Consider the following 25667-nt stretch of genomic DNA (forward strand, 5'->3'; position numbering starts at 1 on the left):
TAAAATTATCACGTTTATACTGTTTGCTTCCTGTAGCTCTGAGCTTGCTGTTAAGATAACAACACTATTTATTCTTGAGCATGATGCTGTTAAAATTAGCCTTAAATAAAGGAGACCAGAAGCAATGCTGAGCCTTCTCCTTTCTGTCAGGACGGAGAGCTTTCCCTTCTTCACTTTGCAATTTCCCCTTAGTGGTTGGTGCAGTAAGAGCTCCCTCTGTCGTTTCTGGTCACTGATGAGAGATTTGCTAAAGCATGTTCATTTGTTTTCAATTAATGAAAATACTGGGTTTTGCTGGATTCCAGGAAAGCAAGATGCACTTTCCTCATCTGTTGTTTGTTTTTTTGTTTTTTTTTTAAATACAGCAATTTGTCGTGTTTGCTAAAGCACGAGGCTGTTTTAGTCTGTTACCTTGTCCATTTTGCAGAAATGCTAGTTGAAGGCAAGCTTCCTGTAGTTTTTGCATTGTTTTCCAAATTTTTGCAAAAAACCTCTAAGCTAAGGCATAGCTTAGTGGGTGACTTGGTTGTATCTAGTGGCCAATTGTGGATCTGTGCTCAATGTGATGATAAAGGACAAGTGCCATGTGTCTTGTGATTAGCAAAACATCATGTGGGCACTGACAATATTTGTATTGTTTTCAGGTTTTTTCTATTAATATTGATGGCTCTGATTTCCAAGAAGTTTTAAATGTTTCAGTTGACACACCTGAAAATCTAGCAGTGGATTGGGTTAACAATAAACTATACGTGGTTGAGACAAGTGTGAACAGAATAGATATGGTTAATTTGGATGGAACAAACCGTGTGACTCTTATTGCTGAAAATCTTGGAAATCCTAGAGGAATAGCACTTGATCCAACTGTTGGGTAAGTGATACATGTCAGGTAATGGTAAAAGTTGTCAGAAATTCCTTTATTCCCATGCAAAAGAAGAACTAAGAAATAGCTAGGTGTCCTGGTTTCAGCTGGGATAGAGTTAACTGTCTTCCTAGTAGCTGGTACAGTGCTATGTTTTGAGTTCAGTATGAGAAGAATGTTGATAACACTGATGTTTTCAGTTGTTGCTCAGTAGTGTTTAGACTAAAGTCAAGGATTTTTCAGCTTCTCATGCCCAGCCAGCGAGAAAGCTGGAGGGGCACAAGAAGTTGGCACAGGACACAGCCAGGGCACCTGACCCAAACTGGCCAACGGTGTATTCCATACCACGTGACGTCCCATCTAGTATAGGAACGGGGAAGGGGGGGCAGGGATTCGCCGCTCGGGGGGACTGGCTGGGTGTCGGTCAGTGGGTGGTGAGCAATTGCACTGCGCATCATTTGTACATTCCAATCCTTTTATTATTGCTGTTGTCATTTTATTAGTATTATCATTATCATTATTAGTTTCTTCTTTTCTGTTCTATTAAACAGTTCTTATCTCAACCCACGGGTTTTGCTTCTTTTCCCGATTTTCTCCCCCATCCCACTGGGTGGGGGGGGAGTGAGTGAGCGGCTGCGTGGTGCTTAGTTGCTGGCTGGGGTTAAACCACGACACTAGGGTGGTCATTTTAGATTGAAATATAAAATGTTTTAAACTTTTACATTCTATCCTAATCTATTCTAAACCTTAAGTTGTTATGGGAGGGCTGTGCACTGCTTTTATTCCCAATGTGCAGAATCTCTTTTATGGCTAGTGTTGCATGTGCGTGAGCAGCTCTGAAAAAGGGGAACTGTGGAATTGCCCTGCAGAAGAGTAGAAGTTATTTTGAAAGATTTCTGTTGTGATACCATCCACAGACCTTCTACTATCTGAAATAAAACAGTGGAGTGAAGCCAGGGAAGCTAGTGTTTCCCAACCCAACAGGCTTCAAAAATGTATGTGAGCCATGAAAACTTGGATCCTCAGAGAATGGGAAGAGGAATTCCATGCAACTTGTAGTGATGGGTGCTGCTTTCATGATGCATCTATTTGTCACTGGTTTATTTCTGGCCGCACACTTAAGTCTGTATTTTACTAAGGACACTCAGTATTTCTGAAGGTCTTATGGGAGAAAGCATGTTTGTTTCTAGATTCATTCTATAAAAGAAAATGCAAATTACTTCTTGGGCAGGAGGTATAGAGTGTGTTTTCATAGTATACCAGCTGAGAATCAAGCTCTGTCCTGAAAGGGTGCTAGTTTTAAATTCCATGTAAAATGCCGGGTTTTTGTAAATTCTCAAGGAAACATGGGACTTTTTTTTTTTCTCTAGTTATTTGTTTTTCTCAGACTGGGATAGTCTGTCTGGTGATCCTAAAGTGGAAAGGGCCTTCATGGATGGCACAAACCGTCAGGATTTGATAAAAACAAAATTAGGCTGGCCTGCTGGAATAACTCTGGATATTGTATCAAAGAGACTTTACTGGGTTGACAGCCGGTTTGATTACATTGAGACTGTGACTTATGATGGGCTTCAAAGGTAGGAGAAATATTGTTCCTTGGAGGTTACAGATACACTGATTATTTTGTATCTAGTTCAAAGAAAGATTTGTCTAACAAAATGAGATACACAAAGGATGAAAATTACAACATAATGAATGTGACGCACCTTCATATCTATGGTGTCATGCTATTTCTAGACAATCTTTACTTCCTCTATCATTCTTTGTCCTTTTTCTACCTTGAATACCTATTGCACTTCTTTTATAATGTACTTTTTATAGTCCACCACTACAGTACACATTTTTATAGCATTTGCTTTTTATTATTTTTGAATTATATACACTGTCTTCCATCATCATTTCTTTGCATCTTTTTCATGAATGAATTTATTTGAAATATTCCACTCCAAAGCACCACTTTGTGTAATGGGTATTAAGTGCTCTTCTTACATTTTATAAATCTTTGCTGTCAGAAATTAAGTCATCACTCACCCTATTGTGGTGCTGGGGAAACTATATCACAGCATGCAAGAATGGAGTCCTTGAGTTTTTATGGGACTGTGTCTTATAGTATAGTGTTCAGGAGCCTGCTTATCTCTGCATCTGTGATTAATCTCTGTTACTGAAGCACAAGAAAAAAATTGTCCCCTTTAGTATGCCTCCTACATATTGACTGGAAAAACAGTCCTCTGATCATTTGACAGGTTTATTGCTTAATGTATTTTTTCACTTACAAAATTATAAAAATAATGCTGGTATCTTTGATCCTTTATCAGGGTTTAGTAAGACAAGAATGTGTTTAGTAAAATCTCCAGTTTTTGGAGATAAAATCTTATCACTCACAGCAACACCAAAAATCTTGTAGGTGTTGTGCATGTGGGCAAGAGCCAATGGCATAGTCTGCAAAGAATGTTAAAATACAGCTTACTGTCCACTTGTGTCACATCTTGCATGCCTACTGCATGAACCTAAATCACCTGGGAAACTCTTAGAGTAGAGCTGTAGAATTCATCTGATTTTGTAGACCTTCCTTCATGACTCCATGAAAATAATATTGTAGTGTTATTGTTATGTATTGTGTGAGGACTTAAATGTGTCTCTCTATCTCCTGATAATTATCCATAAAAATATTGTCACAATATCTTGCATAGAATAGATACAATTTATTAGCACTTGCTTTTCTTTGGTTTTGTATGGGTGATTAGTTCAAGCCAAAGAAAGTGTGGTGGGGTTTTTTTTACATTCAAAGCTGCTTGAATATTTCAAATTGCTACAGATGTCTTTCATGTCCTCTGTTTGGTCTCTTTCTCTAATTTTCTGTCAGTAATTATGAATCTTTTCGTACATTTTTGAGTTGTTGTCTTTACTCACTGTGTTTTCTTGGAAATTGCTAACACTTTTGATTGCTCTGTTTTCACTGCTGTATCTTTTATGTTTATGTACCCTGTATGTTTAGCTTCATTTCTTCAGTTCATTTGGTCTTTCATTTGTACTTTGGCAGCTTCTATGTAGAAGCAAAAGCCAGTGAATGAATTAATACTCCTGTATCCTTTCCTCTGTTAATAAAGTTATTTTCTAGATAATATTTTGTAAATAATTTTAAAACCATCTTTATAACAGGAGAACAATAGCTCATGGAGGCTCACTGATTCCTCATCCATATGGAATCACTTTATTTGAACACAATGTTTATTTCACTGATTGGACCAAAATGGCAGTGGTGAAAGCTAACAAGTTTTCAGAATCTAACCCTCAAGTGATCTACCAGTCTTCACTGAGACCTTATGGAGTGACAGTTTACCATGCTGCCAGGCAGCCATATGGTAAGACAGTAAGTAGATTATTAAGGGAGGTTTAGCAACTATCTTACCAAGAGTTGGTAAAAATTATGAGACACTGTTATTTTGCTGTAAAGAAGTAATAATTACGATACATAAATTTGTATTGTAAAACTGGACTGGTTTTTATCACACAGTGTTTCATCCAGCTCCCATAGCTAATGAACTGTCAAATGCAACATTTGGAATGGGGGACCTTATTAAATGTATTGATATTTGGAAGAGTCAACCTTGTGCTTATGAGCAGTATTGGTGTTTGGGACTTTTTTTTCCTCAACAGTGCTATGAGGGTGCAGTTGGAAAAGGCTACCAGTGTGAATGAATTCTGTGAGATATAATTCTGAAGTAGATCTATATGCAGAAAACTATAGCCCAGATTATGGCCTTAATGCTGTGTGCTGAGTATCTCTGTACACAGCTGAATACCTTGAATGCCAGTTAGCTCTGGTGTGATTTCAGTGCATTCCAGGGCAGAACTGGTGGTGTATGATTTCCATGTGATGTAGTTCCTACAGAGTCCACATGATTTCTTGTGGATGTTGAAAAAAATCCTGAAAAATCAAGATAATGATGCCATTAGGTTAATAGATGAAGTTATAATCCTATCTGTATTATTTTACAGTAAGAAATCCTTGTGGAAGTAATAATGGGGGATGTGAACAAATCTGTGTTCTCAGCCACAAAACAGATAATGATGGACTAGGTTATCGTTGCAGATGTATACTGGGCTTTGATCTACATGCAGATGGACGACATTGTGTTGGTAAGAAAATGCCTTATGATTGTTAGAAATAACACTATTCCATTAGCTCTAGAGTTATTTCTAGAATATCCTTCCTCTCTTCAATAGCTTTGTGGGTTCAATATGCCAAGCACTCAATGTTTTTCCATCACAACTCTTGTTGACAGCTTTAAATGTAATAATTTCTGGTGATCATTTCAAGCCACAAAAATTTAAACTCACTACCTTTTATGAGCATTTTAAGAGAGTTAGATATGGAATATGTGTAGACAGCTGTATGATTAAGCTCTTAGTCCTGAAATCAAGCATGGATGCTTGCTCATATGCAGATTTTGCATTATTTTGAACATGTAAGCCTGCTTTCCTGTGCAGTAATGTGCAGATTAGGTTGGTCTTGTCCCTTTGAACACATATGGCAAGAATAAGAGTTTCAGTTTTGGAGCTGTGGGCTTCCATCAGCAATCTGCTGCTTCCTGTTCAAGTGCAGAATTGTCACTGATGGGAGGCTCACCATGTGTATCTTTTGGCAAATTAAGCCAGGTATGTTGTCTATAGTTTTACTATTTAACCATGCATTTATCTGGCTAGCTTAGATATAGTTTGGTTATATGTTGGCTCCACAAAGCCTGTGAGTTATTTTTTATAGAAGATTGTAAAGAGGTGAACACAGAAGATGATTTCTGCTTCCATAGGGATAATGTTTTCTGTAAAGGTGTGTTAGGAGCACAGTAAGAATGCAAGAGGAATGCCTGACCACATCACGTAATATTCTTGGTTGGGTTTTGGTTTTTTCTTCAGTTTTTAGGTCTGTGTGTATTTAAATTCCTACTTTCTCATTCTTCTTTTTTCTATTTCCAGGCTATTAGTGTTGCCAAAGGAAAATAAGGCTTTACAGTTAATTAATTAATTAATTTAATAATACAGCTAATTAATTAAGTCTCACCTTGTGAATAAGTAAAGACTGTGTCTGATCTGTTCTTTTGCAGCTGTGCAGCAGTTCCTGCTGTTTTCATCCCAGCTGGCAGTGCGGGGGATCCCATTCAATCTCTCTACCCAGGAAGATGTGATCATACCTGTAACAGGGAGCCCTTCATACTTCGTTGGAATTGACTTCTGTGCTCAGGATGACACCATTTTTTTTTCAGACACAAGTAAAGACATGATCTATAAACAGAAAACTGATGGTTCAGGTGAGAATCAGTTTTAGGAACTGTAGAGAAATTGTGGCAAGGAGAGCAGAATATATATTTCTAAAAAGAAGCACAAAAAGTCACATTGTGAGATATACAGATAAATCTCAGTGTCACCCCAGTAATCTGGAAAATGTTTGCCAAAAATGTTTGTTCAACCCATATTAAGCTCGTTGAAGTCTCCTGTTCTTTGACAAACTTGCTGAATGTGTTTGAGAATTAAGTATTTGTAGCACTTCTCACAACTATTATTTGTCATCACCAGTCTGTTTATGCAGACTAGTATGCCTTTCAGTAATACGAAACTGAGTTTCTCTTTTTAATTTCTGTATCCGGTGAGCATGATGCTTGTTAGGATACTGTAATACAGAAAAAGAACATTACAGTTGTGAGATTTTTGGAAGTCCTATTTGTGGTAAAGAATGTTTCTCTCCAATTTATAATAATAATCAAATACATATTAAGTGAGCATATAGTCTTCTGAGCTTGCTTACTGCCTTGGGTCAGGGTAATGGTAGACTGCAGCTGACCATTACTATCTGAAGAGTAGGTGAGGTCTGGCTGTTGAGCAAGATGTCCTTACTGCACGGATGTTAATGACCTTCATTCATAAAACTCCTCTCAGTGTAAACTTAGAGTTTTCTCTCATCTTTGGCTAGTCTTTGTTTCTCCTCTTTTGTGTGTGTGTTCTTGAACATACACCTCCTTTGCCTGGAGCAAAGGGGCCTCCCCCAGCTCTGCTTGGTTATTGGTCTTTATATTAAGTAGCACAGAGGCAGCATTTTTACCAAGGGAAACCACTAGTTTTGTGAAGAGAATATTGCATTCATGTTATTTCCTCTGTTCCTAAATACTTACAATCATGTGTGTTAAATTCTAGGAAGAGAAATCCTGACTGCTAATAGAGTGGAAAGTGTTGAAGATTTGGCCTTTGACTGGATCTCAAAGAATCTATACTGGACAGACCCTCGATACAGAAGCATTAGTGTGATGAGGCTGGCAGATAAATCTAGGAGAGCTATTGTTCAGAATTTAAATAATCCTCGATCAATAGTGGTTCATCCTGTTGTTGGGTAAGTTTAGGTTTGATTCTTCAAACTATACAAACAAATAGATGGTTTAAGCAGAATTGGTGAGGTTAGGTTTACGTCTCATTCTGGATTTCTGTTTGGATTTTTGTTCTTTTCCAAAATACCATCTCTTTTCAGTTCTCTTGTCTTTATTTTGTTTGTTTTATTCTGGCCTAGGATTCAGCACCCAGAGGAAAGGGTAAGGTGATACAGATTCCAGGTGAAAGAAGCACTCAAAAGAATTCTCTTTAAAAGCACCAGGTTTTTTTTCTTTTACTCCTGTGTGTTGATAAAGAGGCAAAAGAACTTTATTTCTTTGTATCACTCAGATTAGAAAGCTATTTCTTATAGTTGAAAGTTTTCTAAATTATTTTTAATATACTTTCAGTTCCCAGAATGCTAACCTTGGCTCCTTTATTTTTTTCTAGCTGAATTTCTTTATTTGAAACATATTTGATACTACTGGCTGTATTTGATATAGACCTTACAATATGTCATTCTGTGTATATAAAATGAAGCCCTGCTTTTCTCTGATGGAAATGCTTAACTTCAAGTTCAATACTCTGTGTTATTTGGCCATGCCAAAACAGTGTTTCTTTCACAGCATAGTTAAGCTTCCTACTGCCATACTACTGAATTTCTTAAGTCTTGGATATTGATTTTTCATGTTTAGTAACCAAATACACTATTTTGGAAGTAATTTAATAAGAATAGTGTTGAACTTGGATCCTTGGGTATCCCAAACTTTTTTGTTCACTGCTTTGTAAAGTTATTTAATACTAGCTTTAACTCTTTGACTATAGGCATAAGTCAAAAGGATCAGGAGAAAATTCTTTGTAATATTCATGCTTACTTGCAAGTATTACCTGGAAAATGCATTTTTGCTTGATTCTTCTTCCCTGTCAGTACTTAAATGGAATCCTTAACAATTTTAATAAAGTTGTGGATATTTTCTATCTAAAGGGACAAACCACTTCCAAAGATTTTGGAAGTTGTTTTGCACAGGATAAATATTAGTTGTTGGTACCACTATCGATTGAGGAGAGGAAGAGGTTCAACATAAAATTGTATTTTTTAAGGTATGTGAAGATGTGGTACAAAGAAGAATATTAATGCTGTTCAAACATTTGCTCTGTTTAATTACATTATATCATTGGGTTTATGTGACTTCTGATGTGTCCTTTCAGGTATATATTCTGGACAGATTGGTTCCGTCCTGCAAAAATCATGAGGGCCTGGAGCGATGGATCCCATGCCTTGCCAATTGTGAATACAACGCTAGGCTGGCCTAATGGCCTAGCCATTGACTGGAGGTAAGGACAACACAGAAGACAGAGAAACTTTTTGAGCAAATGTGTTTCTTCCTTTAAACTGTTAGGGATTAAAAATAAAGGAATTGTGTCAGATTGCGTGCACTGGCACTTCTGTATTGAAGAGCTTATTTTTCAGTTTGTTGAAAAGCCTGTAAAATGTAAGATTTTCTCAGAATCCCTCACACACACACCCAAAATCCCTCCCCACAATAGCCTCTTGTCAGGTTAAAGATTATTATTTGAGAAAATGTTAGTGCTTCCTAATCAACATAATGTCATTTGAAGAGATATGACATTTTCATTATTTCTAGTTCTCTAAGGCTGTACTGGGTGGATGCCTTTTTTGATAAAATAGAGCACAGCACCTTTGATGGGCTGGACAGACGGACTCTTGAACGTATTAGTCAGATGACTCACCCATTTGGCCTTACTATTTTTGGAGGTAAGTCTGGCATTGAAAAATATTATCTATTATTATTACAGGGGTGGGTTTTTTTTTTTTTTAATATGATGATCTGTGAGTATGTGAGGTAGAATAACATGGCCTTTGCAATACTGCTTCTCCTATAAAAAGCAATGTTGAAAGTTTCTATTAAATATGTATATATATTTAGTATTTCTTGCTTGTTTATAGGACTTTTAATGTATATTTGTGTTTAAATAATTTGAGGCAGATCAGGTAACTCTTTTAGTGCAGGAAGGCAGATATGCTGTACTAATTATAGCTTCCTAGGTGGGCTACTCATGCTGGACAGACAAGGTAAATCACCTCCCTAGAGATGATCAGCAATTTCAGGATTTTATTAATTGTCTGTAGAGTTTATCACTGGATGTATGTTGTGTGTGAAAAAAGATGTCAGCATCTGACCCATTTTGATTTTGTGTAAAAATATCTTCAAAAATATTCTAAAATTTTCTGGAAAGTTGTCTTAATGAATGACTTTTAAAATTGCCTTGGAATTTGAAATGTCAGTTGAGTCTGTTATATCTCAATTTAAGTGAAATCTGAGAGGGCTTGTTCTAAGTTATGTCTGCCTGTGACTGAAGGACTCACTTTGACTGCACTAGCGATAAAAGTCCTTTTGTCTTTTTCATGAAACAGTTATGAAAAATTATTAAATTTACATGCAAACCCTTGCAGTTTTTTCTCATTATGCTTGATCTTTTATGTCATATTGCTCTGTAATTGTTATATGTTAAATGTCTTTCAAAACAGGTTATGCCTATTTCACTGATTGGAGACTTGGTGGAATAGTTCGAGTGAGGAAGTCTGATGGAGGAGAAATGACTATTATAAGGAGGGGCATTAGTAACATTATGCATGTTAAAGCATATGATGCTCATTCCCAAATAGGTGAGCTCTTCTGTTGTACAGATGAAAGACATGAAATAGGGAATAAGAGACAAAACATCAGGACAGCAGGTTTCTGCTCTCAATTTTAGAAATGGCTTTACTGAGTCATAACTGACATGCAGGGGAGGCAGCACAGGCACTTGAAATCACACGTTGTATATTTCACTGTTTTGTGACTGTATGCAGTTTTCCTCCACCACTCGGTTACTTTATTTAATAACCCCTTAAAAGGAAATTATAATTCCATGGTATTTTGTGTAACTGAATCACCAATTACAACCTTGTATTTCTCTTTTTCTGGTAGAAGTTTTAGTTAAACTGAACTATTTATTTTGAGGAATTGGGTAAACATTTATTAATCAAACTACTATTCTTAAAGTAATCACTGTGCATAAGTCTCTAATTTTTTCTTCTTTACACAGCTGAATTCTATGCAATTCTATGAGCTAAACCAAGGATTTGGTATTGTGGTTAATTTAATAAAACACTCAATGTACTTATCAAACATATGATCAAACCATGTGCTAAGGCTCACCACCTATTTGGTGTCCAAAGATTGGATCAGGTCTCCCAGCCTTGCTCAGACAAAGGTCTTCATTTGTGGTAGTGTACTTGTTTCCAGACAGTTGTGGAAAATTGGCAGAAAATTGGATGAAATTTAATAGTATGTTCTTGGCTTCCATAAACATTCATGTCAATGAAGAGTATATGGAATGTGGGACTTATTATTATGACTTACTACTACTATTACTGTCAGTGAACTTGACCCTGTTTTGCAGTGTATGCAAAACCAGGATTTGCTACAGCATCTTTTTTTGTAAAATATTCTTTCACAGTTACTGTGCACTTTTAATAGTTCCCAAGCTGTTATCAGTAGTGTATACATTGATCTTCTCTATCACTTTTTAAGGCTCTAACTACTGTAATAGAGGAACAAATCCCAATGGAGACTGCAGCCATTTCTGCTTCCCAGTACCAAATTTTCAGAGAGTTTGTGGTTGCCCTTATGGCATGAAGCTGGCTTCAAATCAGCTGACATGTGTTGAAGATCCATCCAATGAGCCACCCACTTTGCAGTGTGGCTCCTACTCATTTTCCTGTGGTAATGGAAGATGTGTGCCTCGATACTATCAGTGTGATGGTGTTGATGATTGCCACGATAACAGTGATGAACAAAACTGTGGTTCTTCAAGTAAGTAATCCCTGTAATTGACAGTTAGTATTTGTTGTTTGCAGTTCAGAAAGTTTGATGGGTCAGTCTGATTTCGTTGAAATAAACCCCAATTTTTTAGGGTTGCATCTGTGGAAAAATCCTGAAATCTGCCTGGGAGATTAGTTACTTTGGAAATTATTCGGATAAATCATGGGAATACAGGATTCAACACTGGCCACATAAAGAATGCATGAAAATATTCATATCTCACTAGTTCTCAAAATTCAATTTACAGAGTAACAAAAATCTCTCTTCTAAAGAAAAACGTTGCCTTTATCTTAGTTTTTTGTAAATTTTGAAAGATAGTGGAATATCACTTGTCTTATTTTGATGCATGAGGAAGGACAAACCATCTTAATAAAGATGAAGTCATTTAAAAAATAGCACCATAAGAAAAATAACAAAACCATATGCATTGTCTAACCTTCCTCTAAGATTAGAGCAGCACCTTTTATTTCATTTAAAATCTGAACAGAAATTTTACGGTTTTCATTATATTTGGGCACTTCTGAACTATTTGTTACATCAGGATTTGTACAGTGAAGTGGATTAAAAGCACATTGGTTCATTTCCTGGTTTTACTGTGTCTCGGAATATTTTATTGATCAAGTAAATTGAGAGAACAGTGGGATAATTATAGTTGATAAGATATTAAAGAGTTCTTGGCTTTTATGACATATTTGCTGCTTCTTTCGTCAGAATTAATTCTTTCTTTTAAATCACAAACAAGAAAATAGGACATATTAATAAAATGTGCTTCTTAATGCATATGACTAACTAGTATGACTAAGGTATAAACTCTATTTCTTACTAGTGGGCTATTTTAGAATAACCAGAACATCTTTTGGGGAAAAGGAAAGTATAAAGCAAATGGTTACTTGAAGAAGTTATTTTTCTTGTTCTTTAGATTGTTTTGAAGTGCTTAACAATTTAGTTTCTTATTGATTCTTGCAGTTTAAAAAAGCTTGTAAGTATTCTGTTCAGTTCTGCAGCACGTTGGCATGACAGACATTTTCATTTTAACCAATGTGGATTTTAGAACTTGATACATATTTTAGACATTCTGTAAGTGTACTAAATGTACTGAATACTCTGGCAGGGAAGGCAGGTTTTGGAAATCTTTATAAAAGTGTCCTCCTGTTTTGTTTTTTATTTAGACAATACTTGTGCTTCATCAGCTTTTACCTGTGCCAGTGGACAGTGTATTCCAGGTCGTTGGCGTTGCGATAAACATAATGACTGTTTTGATGGCAGTGATGAATTGCATTGTCCTACACAAGGACCCACTTCGTGCCCTGTAACCCTGTTCACCTGTGATAATAGAAGATGTATTCCTAGGATCTGGCTATGTGATACTGATAATGACTGTGGTGATGGGTCAGATGAAAAAAACTGCAGTGAGTACCACAACTGTCTGTTGTTTTATAACAACTCTGTATGTCAACATAGATATGTGTGTTGGTGTAGGGGTGATAAATGAAATTAGGAAGAAAGAACTAATATTTAAGTTAGACTAATGTTTTGCAGTCCATAAGATATGGAAAACTCGCCTAATTAGAACTACCAGAGCCAAGTAGAATGCAGAAAAATAATAAAAGAAAATAAAAAGGGGCAACTGTTGATAATTATAATCATGGTGCTGCATAATGTCATCCACTGCAATTTACAGCAAAAAGCAGCTAAAGCTTAGATGTTCTAAGCACTTACTTCATGAGTGATCTCAGTGATGACTAATAGTGTAGTCAGCTAATCTAGTCCAGAAGTTTTTACCAAGTAAGATGGTAGTTTTTCCATATACTTTCTTTAGCGTTATTTACCACTGAGTGGAATCTTCTGTTTGTTTTGCATGAGTCCAAGCCTACATATGAATAAACAATTATCTGATACTAATGTATCAGTGCTTGTAATTTCTATCATTACTAGTTGCTGCATTATATGCAGCAAGTTAGTGATAGTGTCTTTCTACTGTCTCAGTATTATGCTGATTTCAGAAGAGAGAAAAGAAACACATCTGAATTTATTGTCACTCTTAATAGCTTTCACAGGTACTTGTGAACCCAGGCAATTTCAGTGTCCTGACCATCGCTGTATTGACCCATTCTATGTCTGTGATGGAGACAAAGACTGTATAGATGGTGCTGATGAGCATGACTGCAGTAAGTGTAACTTCATTTGTTGAATGCCTCTTTATTGTTTCCTCACTCTTGCCCCCGAGGTGTCTTTGGTGATCTCGTATTACCAGCTCCAAGACAGCAGAATGCATTATAAACCTATCCATAAATTAACCTTGTTTGTGATGCTTGTTTTAGCATTTTAGTAAGCCTTTTGATCTCTAGGCTGGTTGCAAGGGGCTGAAATCTGTTTCCTCTCTTTTCTGTAGATTCCAAGCTCACTGCATTTTCTGGGTCCGAGGGAAATCATGTTCTGCAGTGGAACTTGGACTCCTGATATCATATCTGACTTGGGCACGTGTAGAAAAATTGGGTGCAGTTTAGCTCTGCAAAATAAATAAACAACATCAATATTTTTTTATTTTGTAGTATATAACTGCAGTGCCACAGAGTTTAAATGTCTAAGTGGAGACCAGTGTATCAGCACTTACTACCAGTGTGATGGTGTTTTTGACTGTAATGATCACTCAGATGAGACTGATTGCCGTAAGTATACTGATGCTGAAAGAAAGGCTTCAGTTATTAGGTAATGCTTCTGAAAATTTCCTTTATCTGCTATATCAAATAATTGGCACTACTGTCCTTAAAACCTCAAAATTCATTTTAGGGAAACTTGTCTATAAATCATTTTTCTGGGCAGAAATTTCCAACGCAGTAGGTTCCAGCTCAAGAGTGGATTTTTCTGGCAGAGTAGAGTTAGCATTCCTTTTGGCTCTAACGTTTTGTTTTACTTGGCACCTCAGTCTCAGGGTTTAAAAGTAAAACTTTGTATCCATGAGAGTTAGATTGAAACTTTTCCTTGAGTATTTTTTTCATTTAAGTTAGTTAAAATGTTGCAATGCAAGGTGGTGAAAACTAGTTTCAGCAAGTAATTTCATATTGCTTTGGGCATGTACATAGATACCAATATACACAGATATCAGTATGTGCTTGCTCAAAATATAACAACAGTTGAATTGCCTTGTTCACCATATTATAAAGTAGGAATTAAATTGGTCAGATTCTGAAATGTCATGTAGATTAACTGGCTGTGATTCTATGGCCTGATCTAAAAGCAACACAGTTCTTAATAGTATTGTAACTACTTATGCAAAAGATGAGCTGAACATAGTGATTTTGCTTCTCTGTCTAAAATTGAAATAGCTTCTGAACTGTTGAATGTCACTGTTTTAGCTACAAGACCACCAGGGATGTGCCACCAGAATGAATTCCAGTGTCAATCAGATGGCAGTTGTGTTCCTGCTAACTGGGAATGTGATGGCCATCTTGACTGTGCAGATGGCTCAGATGAACATCATAGATGTCCTGCCAGGACCTGTCCTCCATCTCTTTTCCACTGTGATAATGGCAACTGTGTCTATCGAGCATGGATCTGTGATGGCGATAATGACTGCAGGGATATGAGTGATGAGAGAGATTGTCCTACTCAACCCTTCCGGTGCCCCAGCTGGCAGTGGCAATGTCCAGGTCACAGTATCTGTGTGAATCTGAGCAAAGTATGTGATAATTCTGCTGATTGTCCTAATGGAGCGGATGAATCCCCATTGTGCAGTAAGTTACTGTTCAAGCATCTGTTATAGCCTACTATGTGCTACGGCTTCAGAAAGAAATGGAATATTCAGCATGCTGTATTTAGTGCAGCAACACTTCTAGCAGAAATTGTAAGCATGCTGAAATTAGAGCTCAAATTACTAAGTGGAACTTGCTTGCAATGAAAGGAGACTACGATGATGACCGGTGAATTCATTAGCTATGTCCAATCTTGTGCTCTGAATTAGAATGTTACTTCTGCTGACTTCAATATAGGTTTTTATATAGCAATATGGGAATGAGTTTTGTGTTCCTGAACACATTCACTAAAGCACGGTATGCTTTAAGTTCAGTTGAAATGTGATTCAGTCCTTAATATTTTCTTTTGAATTTCTAACTTCAAAAATCATGAAAAAATCTGAAAGCTCACATGTAGCCAGAATTTGTATTTATGTTGATTATGAATTGATTTAAGCATAACCTTTTTCTTTCTCTCCTTCTTTCCTCCTTCTTCTCTTTAATCAATGCACATTCTCAGATGAACCCCAGCCAGGTATGATTATAAATGATTTTAAATTATTGTTTATAATACAATTTTAGGTTTGGAGTGGTACAGTAAATTTTTTTCTATATTTCTAGCTAGTTCTGAAAAATCTGTTATAAATGCTTAGACAGCCTTCTGTTTAGCATTCATGTAATGGGATTCAGTAGTACATACTATGTTGTTACCTGCCTTTATGTGCATTGTGTGTGTTATATTTTGCATAAGGGCCTCAGTCCAGTCTCACATTGCTTAACTGATGATTGTGCAGTTATGTTTTAGCAGCAGTCTTAGGCTGGTAATGCAATTGCAAAGTATTAAATTTAGCATAAGAAGCTTTTCTTAACTATTTGCTTATTTTAACCCCATTTCAGATCAGGAGAGCTGCTCTGACAATAATGCCGGCTGTACTCATGAATGTATTCAAGGACCATTTGGAGCTCAGTGTACCTGTCCTGTTGGATACCAGCTTGCAAACGACTCCAAGACCTGTGAAGATATTAATGAATGTGACCCTCCAGGCTTTTGTAGTCAGCACTGTTACAATGAAAGAGGGTCTTTTAGGTGTTACTGTGATGAAGGATACATTTTAGAAACCAATGGGAAGACTTGTAAAGCAGCAGGTGAGGAACATTGTTGTCAACCTAAAGAATGACAACAGCATCTGGGAAATGTCCAGCTTTGCCATTTTCATATTGTTCTCTTTTAAAAGAGCTGATGTGAACAGCTGCTGTTCATGTTCATGGCAGATGACCTTGAGTATTAAAACTGTCAGCTGAGGGGTTAATTGGAAACTATTATTTCCTTGAAATAATATATTTAAATTAACACTGTAATTTTTAACCCTGGAATGGTCAAAAATAATATTCTGGAGAAAAGCAATGCCACGCACGTGTAAGTCATAGGTTAAAATTTGCTCTTTGTGAAGTTCAATGCTCACAGAGGGTTTAAATCCCAGCCCTTCACAAGACTTACCTAGTGCCTATGCCATACTGTGCTCATTTCTAAAGAGCAAACAACACCAACACAGCCTAGCAGTCCATTTTTCTGTGTCTCTTACGTAGTGCACTGACAGTACAGAGGAGTCATATGCCCAGTGGAATTTGTCACCACAGGATTCCTGGTTTAGGGATATACTTAGGTTGTGGAAGACTCTTGCAATTTACCTGCAAATAAGTTTGGCCTTTAATAATAGGGAGTTTCCCATAGTTTGCTGTCTTTATGGTTGCTACTCTTCAGTTGTTTTTCAGCAGCTTATCGGTGTAACCTGCTGCACAGCAATCTAACTGCAGCAGCCTATGGCTTTCCTGTAATCTGTTTATTCTTCTCCCTGGTCCCCATGCAGTCTAAAGGGGGAAAAAAGAGCAGGCTGGCTAAAAAGGAGGAAGAGCCACGCTGAGTAGAGTAACTGGTGGTACAAAGAACTTCGGGGTTTGAATCAGGACTGGGAGCCGAGAGTGGCTTATGGAGGAATGAGGGTTGGATGTCAGCAGCAAACTAGTTGGACAATGGGGAAGAGGACTGGAGGTCCAGATATGAGACTGAGAGGGGAGTCTGGCAGAAAGAGTAAATGGTGGAGAAAGGGTAGAGAAAAGCCAAGGTAGATCCAAAAGTCAGGATGGACAGACTGGGTGTGATAAAATATCTTGGCCTGAGAATTGATTTGAATTTGTCCTTTCAATATGTGTATCTAGATACAATAGCTTTGATGCTATAAAGCCATGTCAAATTAGTCAGTGTTTCTTTTTCTTACAGAATTACTGTTGAAGAGCTTATTGGTTTATTTTAATTTCTTTTCCTTTGACAGAGTCTGGGAATCTTCTTTTGCTGGTGGCTAGTCGTAACCAAATTGTTGTGGACAACATCACCTCTCAGTCACACAGTATTTATTCTCTGGTTCGGGATGGGAGGAATATTGTGGCTATTGATTTTGATTCAATCACAGATCGTATCTTTTGGTCTGATACAACACAGGATAAAATTTGGAGTGCTTATCAAAATGGGACTGACCGAAAAATAGTAAGTTTTGCTGAGTTATTCTTGTCTCTTTGTTGCAGAGAGACAATGAAGACACTGTATCTCCAGTTAACAAAGGGGAAGAGGGAATCCCAACATAGTAAGAAGAGAGATAACATAGACAAAGTGAAACAATTTTGTAGATACTAAGCCAACATTTCATATAGCTTTTTGAAAGAGAAAATTGAATGCTTTCAAGAAGCCATTTTTTAACATCAGGCTATAAGTTGATTTTCCTATTCGTAGATGCTGACTTCTTCAGTAGACCCACTGAAGTTGGTAGGAGTGTTTAGGTATATGCTTTGTCAGTGCTTTTAATATGTACATTGTGACTCATTCTGCATAAAAGACCTAGAAAATGTTGGAGATTTGGTTCCCCATTTTCCATATCTATAGAAATGGAAAGGGTAAAAAATTTAATATCACTAGTTTGTTCCCTCTCTTTCTCCCTCTCTCTCTTTGTTATTAAACAGGTGTTTGACAGTGGTGTCACTGTGACTGAAAGTATAGCAGTAGATTGGGTGGGTCGCAATCTCTACTGGACAGACTTTGTTCTGGAAACAATTGAAGTCTCTAAAATGGATGGGAGCCACAGGACTGTGCTGATTAGTGAAAATATGACAAACCCAAGGGGACTAGTGTTGGATCCCAGAATTGAGTAAGACTTTTTTTTTTTTTATGTTTTGTTTTGAAAAGATGCATATTTTATGATGTAACAATAATCAAATTTGAGATATGCCCAAATTGTATTGTAATTGTAAATGACAAGTGGAAGAGAAAACTTAAGATAATTTTTTAAAATAGTGTGTTTGCAGAGGTGATTTAATATTTCAAGTCATATGGTAATTATGTGTAATCTGTTGTTCTGTTTCACTGTAACAAGATTTTTTTTTTTCCTGTAAAACAGATTTTCCTGCATTTGCTTCCTGGTTAAGAACTATTAATTCAAAATTCTGACGTATCATTATCAGTTGGTGGTTTACCACAAACCTACATGTAGTATAATGTGGTATGCCTACCTGGCAAGGAACAGGTTCCTTCATAGCCCTAAGTCTAAAATAATGATCTATACCATATTAATGTTATCACAAAAGCACCTTCCCGTTTCAGACAGCAAGTGGCATACAGTAAATGGAATGTTATGATTTGAACTGTATGTGTACAAACTTTTACTTTTTTTTGAGCTCCTCAATGCCTTGAACTCTGTTTACAGCCAGTCACATGGGGCTCTTCAGTATAGCACTGTTGACATTATCAATGCGTGCCCGTAAAAGTACAAACCCATATCAAATTATTATTTAGCAACCAGAGAATCAGCTTATAATCAATGTTGAAAAACAGTGATAACAGTAGCTTTTTTATGCTGCTATTATTGACAAATGAAGACAGCAGTAGAAGCATTAAAAGAATTTTTGCAACAGAAATTATGGTAATATCTTGAGTAAGCATGCTGCTGAAATGAATAATTTCTGTATCATTGTGTAGGACTTTCTTAAAAAGGTTGTTTCTATTTTTTGGCTAATGAGTCTTCGTGTAATGTTTCTCAATAGGCAGGTAGGTTTTTTTCAGATTGGTAACCACAAGTTATTTTTTCAGTGCTCATGTAATGTTCTGGACTGACTGGGGCCAAAACCCTCGAATTGAAAAAGCCAGCATGGATGGCAAAATGCGAACAGTGATTATTAACAATAAAATCTACTGGCCTAATGGACTCTCCATTGATTATCCAAATAAACTTCTCTATTTTGCTGATGCTTATCTTGATTATATCGATTTTTGTGATTACAATGGAAACAACAGACGACAGGTGGTTGCAAGCGATCTGGTAAGACATTAATAAGAAACCATTGTTTTACCGTGTCCTTGCCGGTAGTACTTAAAAACATATTTGCACTGTCATAGACCTGGATGTGTTTTTCTTCAAAATACTTGGGTGAAGCAGATATGAAGTATTCTATCTGCTTGCTACAGCTGGAAAAAGAATTGCATATCCTATTCACAGTCTCTCAGGAGATCTTCAACAGAACCTGGAGCTGAGTGTAATCTTAGTGCTTTAGATAATTCTCATTTGTTCTGTCTGCATGCATGAAGTCTAAAGGTGACATCTGACACTGCCCACAGCAAATGCACCAGCTAGTTAGTATAAGCAAATACAGTACAAAAACCTGGAAGAACTTTACCGGGTCACGTTCTGTGAGTGAAGATTGCTACTATTCTTGACAGCAGTGAAAGGTTTTGTGCTGCCAGGACTTGCTGTGTGCAGGGCACTTCATGAAGACCATCCCCCTTACAGGCTATCTCCCAATGAAGTGCTGTTGTCAGCTTGTAGCACTGTCCCTGTACCAGCACAATAGTTCAGATATTCAGTTGGTACATATAAGCTGGTATAAATAACCACATGTATATTTTCAAGAATTGAACCTTGGGGCTTTTATTTTTGGCTAGAGAGACAATTCTTGTGAAATAGGAGCTGGTGCAAACTTTCTTGCCCCACTCCTAGTTTTCTGAAATTTAGATAAGCCACCTTCTTCGACCCTCTGCTAAATTATAGGGTTGCTTATCAGGGATGCAAGGTCTTGACAGGTCTGTAACTCTCACTAGACATTTCCTCTTGTGCCCTTGAAAATCTACAATTGGGTATTTACCTGTTGGTTCCCAGTGTTCTGCCTTACAGTTAGACTGCTTTGTTAATTCCTCATGCTGTACATATCACAGGGTCTATTTAGCATTTTCATTTTAAAAAATGTGTATTTCCCCCATAATTAATGTCTTGTTTTCAGGCAATAGATGATATTTCATATTCTTTTGCTGAAAAACATCTTTTGAGACACAACTGCTTTTTTTTCTTATTTTTTTTAAATTATGCTCAGCTCTGTTGTTACTTCATTGCAATCTTTAAATATACAAATCTCCAGAACTAAATTGGTAAACATTCTTACGTTTTAGATATTGCAGCATCCACATGCTCTAACTGTCTTTGAAGATTTTGTGTACTGGAGTGACCGTTATACTAATCGAGTAATTCGGGCTAATAAATGGCATGGAGGAAACCAGACAGTTATGATTTATAACATTCACCAGCCTTTGGGGCTTGTGGCAGTCCATCCTGTAAAGCAACCTAATGGTAAGTTCAGCAAAACAACTTTGGTAATTACAAAAATAAGCCATGCAGTAATGTCATACATATGCACTCCTGGAATCAGTCTTGTCAGCAAATGGGCTGGGTTAAAAAAAGTAAACAGTTCATACTATTGACTTGCAACTGAAGGTCATTTCAGCCTGTCCAACCTGATGTTTAGGGAAAGTAACCTAGGCAGCATGTAAGCATAATGACTAGCCAAAAAGAATAATAGGAAAGTAGTATGTGCCACTTTCTTGCACTTTGTTTTGAATGTTTTTATAAGAAAATTGGAGCGTTTTTGGAAAGGATTTTAATTTTTAAAATTTGTCTCTGTGGCATACCAGACTCACTTCCTTGTATGTTAATAATATTCTTTTAGACAAGATTACTGTCATCAACCTTCTCTGAAAGCACTTCTGCACTATTTTAATTGGTGAAATAATAATAATAATAAATAAACCCCTTCATTGCATTCAGGATTCCTGCTAAGATCATATGCACATGATCTTTTGCAGCTGAAAGACTATTAAAAAAAAAAAATTTTTTTTTTCTTTCTCCTAGTTAGAGTTATCTTCCAAATCAGGCCTTTTGTCATTTCATGGCATGACTTGCAGAGTGGGAAATATATTGATATGAATATTATCTTTCATTTTCTGCTATATTTCTTGTGTATGGAGTGTTTCTGATTAAAAAATGTTACAATGACTTACTTTTTTTTTTTTTTTCTTGAAAACTTTCATACCGGGGAGGGCAGGTACTTGCATCTGAGTAAGGCGCTAGTAATTTCAGTGCTATATTTGTTTTGGAACAAAACGTTCCTCAATCATGTTCAGAACTAAAGCCTCTTGGCACTCTTACTGCAAATTGTACAGTCACCAGAGGGTACCATTAATTTATACATCATAGTTCTGGTTTAAGAGGTTTTATTTTACAACCCAAGGTTTAAAAAACTTTCTACCACTGGTGGAGAAAAGTATTTATTTTTCTTCATTGTATTAAATTAGTACATTTTATGATCTTTCATTTAGAATTGTTCTGTTGTACTTTATGTGACCAGACAGAGAAGGGAATAAAGCACTTGCAAAATAGCAAGTTTACCAATGAAGAAATAATTATTTGCTGATTGAAATTCCAGATGCAGTATTAAAATTATCATCTACTCTCCTTTTTTGTAAATCATTAGAACTTACACCAACTAAAGTTTGGATTTGTTAAACTGATGAGATTAATAATTTTCTTACAGCTTGAGTTCTGAGTTTATGCCATCGTTTTATTGCCATCTTGTTAATTTGTTTTCAGTTCTTGTTAGTTTTTATATTAGGAACAATTGTGTCATTTCCTGGAACTTCCAAGCTTTTTAGACTAAGGCCTGCTGCAGTTGCTAAGATTGTACTCAAAATCTGACTTTTATTATGAAGATGGCTCATCCTGAAAAATCTTCTTTAGCGGCACGTTTGTGGAAGTGATCTAAATGGATAAATTTTAGTGTATAGTAATAATAGCAGTCAGTTGAGACCTTCTTCACTGTCTTTTTTACATTTTACAAGCTTAGACTGACAGTTTCAAAGTCATCCAAGAAATTATGCATTGAACTCCCACTACCTTTGAACGAGATGTAGGCAACTATTTTGTCTCTTTAGTTCTCTCCAAGAAGCTTCAGTAAATAATTTAAATCCCCCATCTAGAAGGGTTATAATGATCAAAGACTGAAAATCCCACAGGCCTCCTAGTGCAGTTACGAAAAGTTTGAAAAGGAGTTTGAAAGATTTTCTATGATGCAAAAAAATTGAAAAGACCACTGTGATAATGCTACTGGTTTTACATGAAAAATTATATCCTGTTACAAGTGTATTGTATTGTGGTTCTTGGAAATAACTTAATTTTTTAATTTTAAGGAAATAGCAAAACTGATTTAGTGCTGGGTTGATATTATTGGTAGCAATGAGATTGAATATTCTTTCCAGTCGCTCATATTGTTACAATTGCTAATACTTTTTTTTTCTTTTCAGGTATCAATTCTTGTGCATCATCCCCCTGTAGCCACCTCTGCTTGCTTTCTTCATCTGGACCACTTTTTTTTTCCTGTGCTTGTCCTTCAGGATGGATACTTTCTCCTGATAACAGGAACTGCATGAGAGGTAGGGCAGTAATAATGAGAGATTAAAAAAAAAAAGACGTGACACTGTCAAATCCATCCCTCTGTCAGGCAAAAAGCATATTTCAGATTGTCGGCTGCTGCTCATGAAATCGAAGTTTGGGGCCATTCCAGGCAGACTTCATTTAGGACACATGGAATATACTTGGCCTAAAGGTTTGGAGCCAGGTTCTGTAAAGAAATCAGAGGTTCAAATGCTTCATTTGGGGGAAGTGGATGAACTCAATTTTTCCTTTAAGCACTTTAAAGAAGCCACGTTTTAAAATTTCTCAGCACATTCAAGGTTTTGCTGTTGGAATACATCTGGAAAAGACTTTAGTATCAGTTAAAAGTGAAAACATACTCTGGCAGAATGTTGTCCTTCTCATTATAAATATTCAGCCTGGAAACCTGTTTTTAAGAGTTGCAATTGTAAGAATGTCAGGATGCAGGACTAGAAGGGACTTTCTTGGTCACTCAAGTCTGTTTCCTTCTTGTCCTTGACTACCATATCATGTCCCCTTTCGCTAGTCAAGCTCCAGTTTAAGATTAATTTGGTTTTTTACCCCTAAAACTCACTGAACCTCACAATTTTGATATTTGGAAACCTGATTTTCTGTTCGAACGTAGTCTTTCCCCAGTTTATGCCCATTTCTTATGCCATTTTTGTCCTTCAGGATAAATAGCATCAGTAGTTCTCCTTCATCCCTGATATATGTTCTGTTGTATATATTTGAAGTGACTCACAATCTTTCTCAGCCTGTATTTTGCTAAGAAGTAAGTCACGATCTTTTAGTTTTCTCTAATGAGGAGAGGTGCTCTCCCTGTTCCTCATCATTCTCTTCACCCAGTTTGAACTAATGGATTTTGGAATTCAGATCAAAATTTCCTAGCTTGAGCTTTTTCCCTCCCCAGAGTAAAAAAATTATTATGCCAAATGCAGGAGGTCTAGAAACACAGATTTTACAATTACAGATATACAATTACAGATGCCACAGGTGATGCAGCTGTAACAGAGCTAACCTTTGAAAACAAAACTTCATATCAAAAAGTACCACTGAACTTTCTTTGAACAGTCCACAGATCTCAATGATTTGTAAAACTCATTTAGACAATTCATTAAAAAAAAAAGTCACAAAAATTAAAATTACTGGCAGGCAGTTTGTGACCAGAAATTTGACCAGCTTAATTTTGTCAGATGAAGCATTAATTATTAAATTTTCCATCAGTTGTACAGATATAAATTATACTTTGGTGCCTCCCTAATAAGGAAGCTTCAAATCACTGAAATTTAAGTAGAAATTGTCTTTGGGATGGACTAACACTAGAAATCTCTGTCAGTCAAAAGGTCCTTTTCTTTTAAAGCTATCTAAATTTTAAAAGCCATATCATGCTCTTTTCCTGCTTGATACTTAGCAGTGTGCTCTTTAAAGAGCTATATTGCATTCACATTTTTCTTAGCAGCAGTAAGAGAATTAGCAATTTATATAATCTAAAATGAAGTTCAAGTTTGTTTAATCTATTTTAAAAAAAGAGGGTTTCTTTTAGAAATCTGTACTGGTTTTAGTATGTACAGGCTTATAAAGGGATCATGATGAAAGAAATGAAACATGGCAGTGATGAAGCACATGCCTGTGTAGAGGTTGACACAGTTCTGCCACTGAATCGAGCTATTGACAGTTCTTATCTTTATTGCCCACATGTTCAAACTTCTCTGTTTCTACTTAGGTACAGTTGTGGCCCTTTTATAAATTACATAATTGCTCAATATAAATTGTGTAAGAGAGAAATAGAAACATCCTTCTGTGAAGCACAAGTCTTTTAAACTATATGGGCTTATATTTTGTTTTTATATGGAATCATACATTTAAAACAGTATGTAAAAAAATATACAGATTTTGGGAATTTTTAAAAATAATGTATTTGCTGAAGGTCAGCACATTGGAAAAAGTTATAAAAAATATGCTGATTACTTTCATGGTAAAAGATTTTAATTATTGCTAATGATTACAAAGGAATAGGCATTTGCTATTTCTTTTCTAACATTTACTATTACCCTTATCCTTGCTGTCATTGTTTACTTTAATAGGCCAGCAGAAACTTTCAGAAGAAAGATTAAACTGAGCTGCATACATTTGGTTGCCCAGTGTCTCTACAACACAATGATATTGCTGGTCTCTGCCTACTTAGTTCACATATTAAATACTGCTAACTTCATGTTGACGGAAAGGCATTGATTCTAGGATTGCAGCATTTCTAGCTTTATGTAAGATGAAGAGTGCTAATATTGTAAGATTGCCTTTGCACTTATTTTACTTTAAACTGCATTTCAGGTTGATGTTAAAGATGGTAATGTAGCAAGCCAGCTTGGAAATGAAGCATGGAATTTATGCATATTAAAATCTTGTATTAATATGGTAAACTTGCATATTTAATATAACAATACATTAATTTTATACAGTTTATCATTTGTCATGTAAACCTGTATTAAGTTTAAGAATTGCAGAAGTTATATTAATGTCTATCTGATGAAGCTGCACAGATTTTAGGTCTGTATAGGTCTGCAAATTTGCTCTATTGTCCATTGTACGAATGAGGAATAATCAGACTGTATATATTTGCATAGGTGTTAAACTTCAAGGAAGCAATCAGCGAAAAATTTTCTGTAGACTATAATTGGTTTAAATGAGACTGTCAAACTTCTCAAGTACAAACAGCCTAGCCTAGAGAATTCACATACGTGTATTTCAGCAGGATTCAGTAGTGCTGTACTGTGTACAATTAGAAAAGGAATAAAGACTCCAGGGTCCTGTATACATTGGAACAATTTCACATTAATTTAGCTGTTCTTTGCAAATGTTTTATAGAAGAGCACTGGCATGCCGCATTCTTAGGGAAAAAAAAAAATGGAAGAAGTCCAAGAATTTCACAGGCAGAGCTAGCTATATATCTTCAGGCAATTTGCCAAAATGTGATATTTGTGCCGAGACAAACGATATCTAAGCTTATGTCAAATTTGACAAATAGTTCCAGCTG

The 25667-nt window shown here is 36.2% G+C and overlaps 1 protein-coding gene across 6 annotated transcripts in view; it reads left to right on the forward strand.

Moving 5' to 3' along the window:
- LRP2 (LDL receptor related protein 2) overlaps positions 1-25667 on the forward strand; it is a 135611-nt gene that overhangs the window by 41768 nt on the left and 68176 nt on the right. For 4 of the 6 annotated variants that reach the window (XM_052793431.1, XM_052793433.1, XM_052793434.1 and 1 more), the window contains exons 12-32: positions 645-868; positions 2230-2436; positions 4019-4221; positions 4859-4999; positions 5965-6168; positions 7049-7241; positions 8426-8551; positions 8863-8993; positions 9768-9905; positions 10816-11097; positions 12276-12515; positions 13155-13274; positions 13659-13775; positions 14463-14840; positions 15358-15372; positions 15735-15983; positions 17168-17379; positions 17850-18034; positions 18973-19201; positions 20323-20500; positions 22507-22635. In XM_052793431.1, coding sequence (XP_052649391.1) covers positions 645-868; positions 2230-2436; positions 4019-4221; positions 4859-4999; positions 5965-6168; positions 7049-7241; positions 8426-8551; positions 8863-8993; positions 9768-9905; positions 10816-11097; positions 12276-12515; positions 13155-13274; positions 13659-13775; positions 14463-14840; positions 15358-15372; positions 15735-15983; positions 17168-17379; positions 17850-18034; positions 18973-19201; positions 20323-20500; positions 22507-22635 — 3901 coding nt within the window. The remainder of the gene's footprint in view (positions 1-644; positions 869-2229; positions 2437-4018; positions 4222-4858; positions 5000-5964; positions 6169-7048; positions 7242-8425; positions 8552-8862; positions 8994-9767; positions 9906-10815; positions 11098-12275; positions 12516-13154; positions 13275-13658; positions 13776-14462; positions 14841-15357; positions 15373-15734; positions 15984-17167; positions 17380-17849; positions 18035-18972; positions 19202-20322; positions 20501-22506; positions 22636-25667) is intronic. The other 2 variants (XM_052793435.1, XM_052793437.1) reach the window with 1 other exon arrangement.

This window comes from Harpia harpyja, chromosome 7, assembly GCF_026419915.1.
Source record: "Harpia harpyja isolate bHarHar1 chromosome 7, bHarHar1 primary haplotype, whole genome shotgun sequence".
Classification (NCBI taxonomy): domain Eukaryota; kingdom Metazoa; phylum Chordata; class Aves; order Accipitriformes; family Accipitridae; genus Harpia; species Harpia harpyja.